Raw genomic sequence first — 3905 nt, 5'->3', positions numbered from 1 at the left:
GATGGAGAGCCGGTCAAGAACCATCTCACAAGTGTGGTGGTGCATGCTAGAGGCAGGAGGATCTCTGAGTTCCAGGACAGCCTGGTCTATATAATGAGTTCAAGACAGCCAGGGCTACTTAGACGCTTTTTCCAAAACAAAACAAACAAAACCTCACAAAGGCCTTTGTTAAAAACAAAACTATGGTACAATTAACCAGGGAAAGAGGAGTCCGAAGAGAGAGGACCGCAAGGCAGACAGACTAGGTCAGCGGATGATGTCGTTTTGTTCTTCCCACACTCCCTGGGGATTTTAAGAAGGACTCTGTCCGTGGTGAGGTGTGGGACTTGATTTACTGATGGATAAGCTCTCCCTTGGGAATGTGAAGGATGAAATTCACAGGTTGCAATTCTCACTTCATTTTCTGGTACTCCATAGGGTCCCTCCCTGGTCCTTAGCTCAGGGCTCTCGAATCCTGGGTACATGCCACTTTCCTGGGCAGCTCCTCCCTGGACCAATCAGAGCCGCACACGTGAGCTGGAGTTCGTGTTGCTAGGCTTCGCACATGTGCCCTCCCTGCGCCCAATGCTCTCAGTGCTCTTCCTGACCGCCTTCCTGCTCACGTTGTTAGGCAACACACTCATTGTCTTGCTCACCAGCCTGGATCCAGGCCTGCGTGCGCCCATGTACTTCTTCCTAAGGCAGCTGGCCCTGGTGGAGATCTGCTTCTCACTGGACGTGGCGCCCCGTCTGCTGGTGACCCTACTGTGGCCTGGACGTGGGCTGTCCCCGACAAGCTGTGCCCTGCAGCTGTTTCTTGTGCTGTCCTGTGTCACATCCGAGTGCTTGCTTCTCACGGTCATGGCCTGGGACCGCTTCCTGGCCATTTGCAGGCCACTGCGCTATGGTGCCATCATGAGCTTGAGGCTGTGCCACCTGCTGGCCACTACCTGTTGGCTCTCAGGAGTCCCTGTGTCGCTGGTCTTCACCATCTGGCTCTTTAACTTTCCCTTCTGTGGGCCACGGGGCATCCGGCACTACTTTTGTGACATTCCACCTCTGCTGAGCCTGGTGTGTGCAGACACCAGAGTCTTCGAGGCCAGTGTCTTTGTGGCCACAGTGCTAATTATGATAGTTCCGGTCTGTCTCATAGTCATGTCCTATACCAGGATTCTGGCTTCTGTCCTTCGGATGCCATCAGCCTCTGGGCGCCACAAGGCCCTGTCCACCTGTGCCTCCCACCTCATCGTGGTAATTCTTTTTTATGGCACAACGGGGGTCATCCACTTGCGCCCCAAGGCCAGCTACTCTCCTGAGAGCAAGCAAGTGGTGTCTCTGTCATACACCATGGTGACTCCCATGCTCAATCCTCTCATCTACAGCCTGCGGAACAAGGAGTTCAAGGCTGCCTTAGGTCGTGTCTTCCTTCAGAGACGAAGCACCTTTACCCTCTGACCCGGACGTGACTTCATTTACTCAATCCTTTGGCAGACATTTCTACCCTGGTGGTCTTGAGGACCTTAGTGCAGGAGTAGGTTAAACTTTTTCTAAAATATTCTATTTCCGGAATGCTCCCCCTAGGATGTTTGGATGATGTCACAAGTCTCTAATGGCCCCTTGAACACAGCCAGAATTTTGACTTGCTCATTGTATTGAGTAGGTAGCTTTCTGCTTCTCCATTGGCATAGCAATTGGATTGGAGTTCAAAAGTTGGGTGACTGCATCTTTCCCATGTGAGCAGAATTGCCAACAGCAATAAAGAAAAGCAAACTTCAGGAAAGAAAGGCAAGGTTAAATTTTAATATCCTATAAACGAACTGATTTTGATATGCTGTGATTTGAGTATGAACTTTGCCCCACAGTCTCATGTGCTTCAGCACTTGGTCCACCCATGGCGGGTGCTGTTCTAGAAGTAATGGAAATGTCAGGGAGTGGAGCCTGGCTGGATGAAGATGGTTGCTGAGAGTGAGCCGTGATGTCTCACAGCTAGGCCCCACTTCCTGTTTTCTTCCTGACTGCTGATGCAATGTTTCATAATCCCAACACCATGCTAATTTGGCCTCCAGGAACTGAACCCTCAAATGGTGAGCCAGTCATTAGGAGCACTTGTTGCCCTGGGTAGTGGTGACGCACACCTTACAGGTGGATCTCTGTGAGTTTGATGCCAGCCTGGTCTACAGAGTGAGTTCCTTGTGTTGAAAAACAAAACAAAACAAAACAAAACAAAAACAGAAAGAAAGAAAGAAAGAAAGAAAGAAAGAAAGAAAGAAAGAAAAAAGAAAAAGAGGGAGCACTCATTGCACTTGTAGAGAACTGGGGTTGAAATCTCAGCATCCATTCCTGGGGGCTCAGGATCTGCCAACCTCTTCTGGCCTCTATGGTGACCATATATACTCTCTGGTTCACAGATATAAAATAAAAATAATAAATATTTTAAAACAGCAAAACCATGAACCATAATTCTGTCTTCCTCCTTAAGTTAGTTTTCATCAGGTATTAGACATGGCAGCATGAAAAGTCTGGTCCAGTCGAGTCCTGTATGGACTGGACCAGACTGGTCAAGACTGGTCCAGACCAGTCTCAACCAGACTAGACCTGTCTCAACCAGACCAGACTGGACCAGATCGGTCTCGAGTGGCACAGACCGGTATTAACTAGACCACACCGGTCATGACTGGTCTTGACCAGTCCAGATAGGACCAGACTGGTCTCAACCAGACCAGACCCGTTCAGACAGGTCTAAACCAGACCAGACCGTTCTGGACCAGTCTCGACCAGATCAGACCGGTCCTGACTGGTCTAGACAAGACCAGACTGATCTTGATCAGACCAGACTGGTCTCAACTGGTCCAGGCCAGACTAGACTAGCCTTAACCAGTCCAGACCAGACCAGACCAGTCTGGACCCGTCCAGACCAGACCAGACTGGTCTTGACCGGTTTCCAGTTCACGCTCTCCACTCAGATCCGCTACATCGGCTTCTTGGTTTAATAGCAATTCCTGGGAAGGTACCACTGACCTATGCATTTATTCAATAAGTATTTGTTATGGTCCAGGAAATTAGGCCAAGATTTCCCTCCATGATTCCTTTCTGAGATAAAGCACTAAGAGCCCTGGCGTGTCTCTGGAGCCTGTGCCGATGGTTAATTCTCCTTTGGCACCATAGAATCAGCAAACTCCGCAGAGCAGCTCTCTAGAATCCATCAGGGGCTTCGTGCTATGGCCTTGGCCGGTGAGCTTGGGCTGCTCCAGGTGACGTGAGGGCAAGCGTGCGAGCTCTACCCCATACATTCTGGCTCCCAAATGTTTCTCTTACCATCGTTTTGCTGACTCTGCGTGAGCTCAAACAGAGTCTGCCCACTTTGATTTGTTCTTTTCTCATAACGCTTTCCAAAAGGCACAGGAGAATTGCAAATGAAGGAACAAACGAAGAAAGAAAGCTACACCCTAAGTCGTTTTTAAACAATTCATCTGGAAAGCTTATACACAGCTGCCTAAGCCTCCCAAGGCCATTTCCGGTTCCTGGAAGGATACTATACCTACTTCCTGTTCACTGCATTTATCTTCTCTGCTTGGCAGAAGAAAACCGTTCTGCTTGCCTTGCAGGAGACCAGAGAGCAATCTTCATCTCACCTATTCTCATCTGAGCTTATATACCATCTAGGAGGGTTCTGGGCAAGCAACGTCCCATAAATATTTGTATACTTTACTCAGTGAGTCTCCTCCCCTCTCTATGTGTCAAAACAGGACAAAGTCATTTGAAAGTGGGCAGCTGTGGTCGGGTCTCTTTCAAACCCTGGCTGGAATGATCCCAACATTCTCAATGGAACAGTGTACCATGCTTTAGTAGTCTCCTGATATCATCAATTTCCTATCCCTCCTAAGTAGTCTGGTCACCCAGGCCTGCCCTTAGCATGAATCCTATCA

At 49.1% G+C, this 3905-nt stretch overlaps 1 protein-coding gene across 1 annotated transcript; it reads left to right on the top strand.

Annotated features, from left to right (window-relative positions):
- Window positions 1-462: 462 nt before the first annotated feature.
- LOC126491707 (olfactory receptor 10A7-like) lies at window positions 463-1434 on the top strand. The gene has a single exon (XM_050127535.1). The coding sequence runs from the start codon at window positions 463-465 to the stop codon at window positions 1432-1434; it is 972 nt and encodes a 323-aa protein (XP_049983492.1).
- The last annotated feature ends 2471 nt before the right edge of the window (window positions 1435-3905 follow it).

The sequence above is a fragment of the Alexandromys fortis genome, unplaced genomic scaffold, assembly GCF_014885135.2.
Source record: "Alexandromys fortis isolate MF-2015 unplaced genomic scaffold, M_Fortis_MF-2015_v1.1 scaffold_267, whole genome shotgun sequence".
NCBI lineage: Eukaryota > Metazoa > Chordata > Mammalia > Rodentia > Cricetidae > Alexandromys > Alexandromys fortis.
This window is presented reverse-complemented; position numbering and strand designations above follow the sequence as displayed.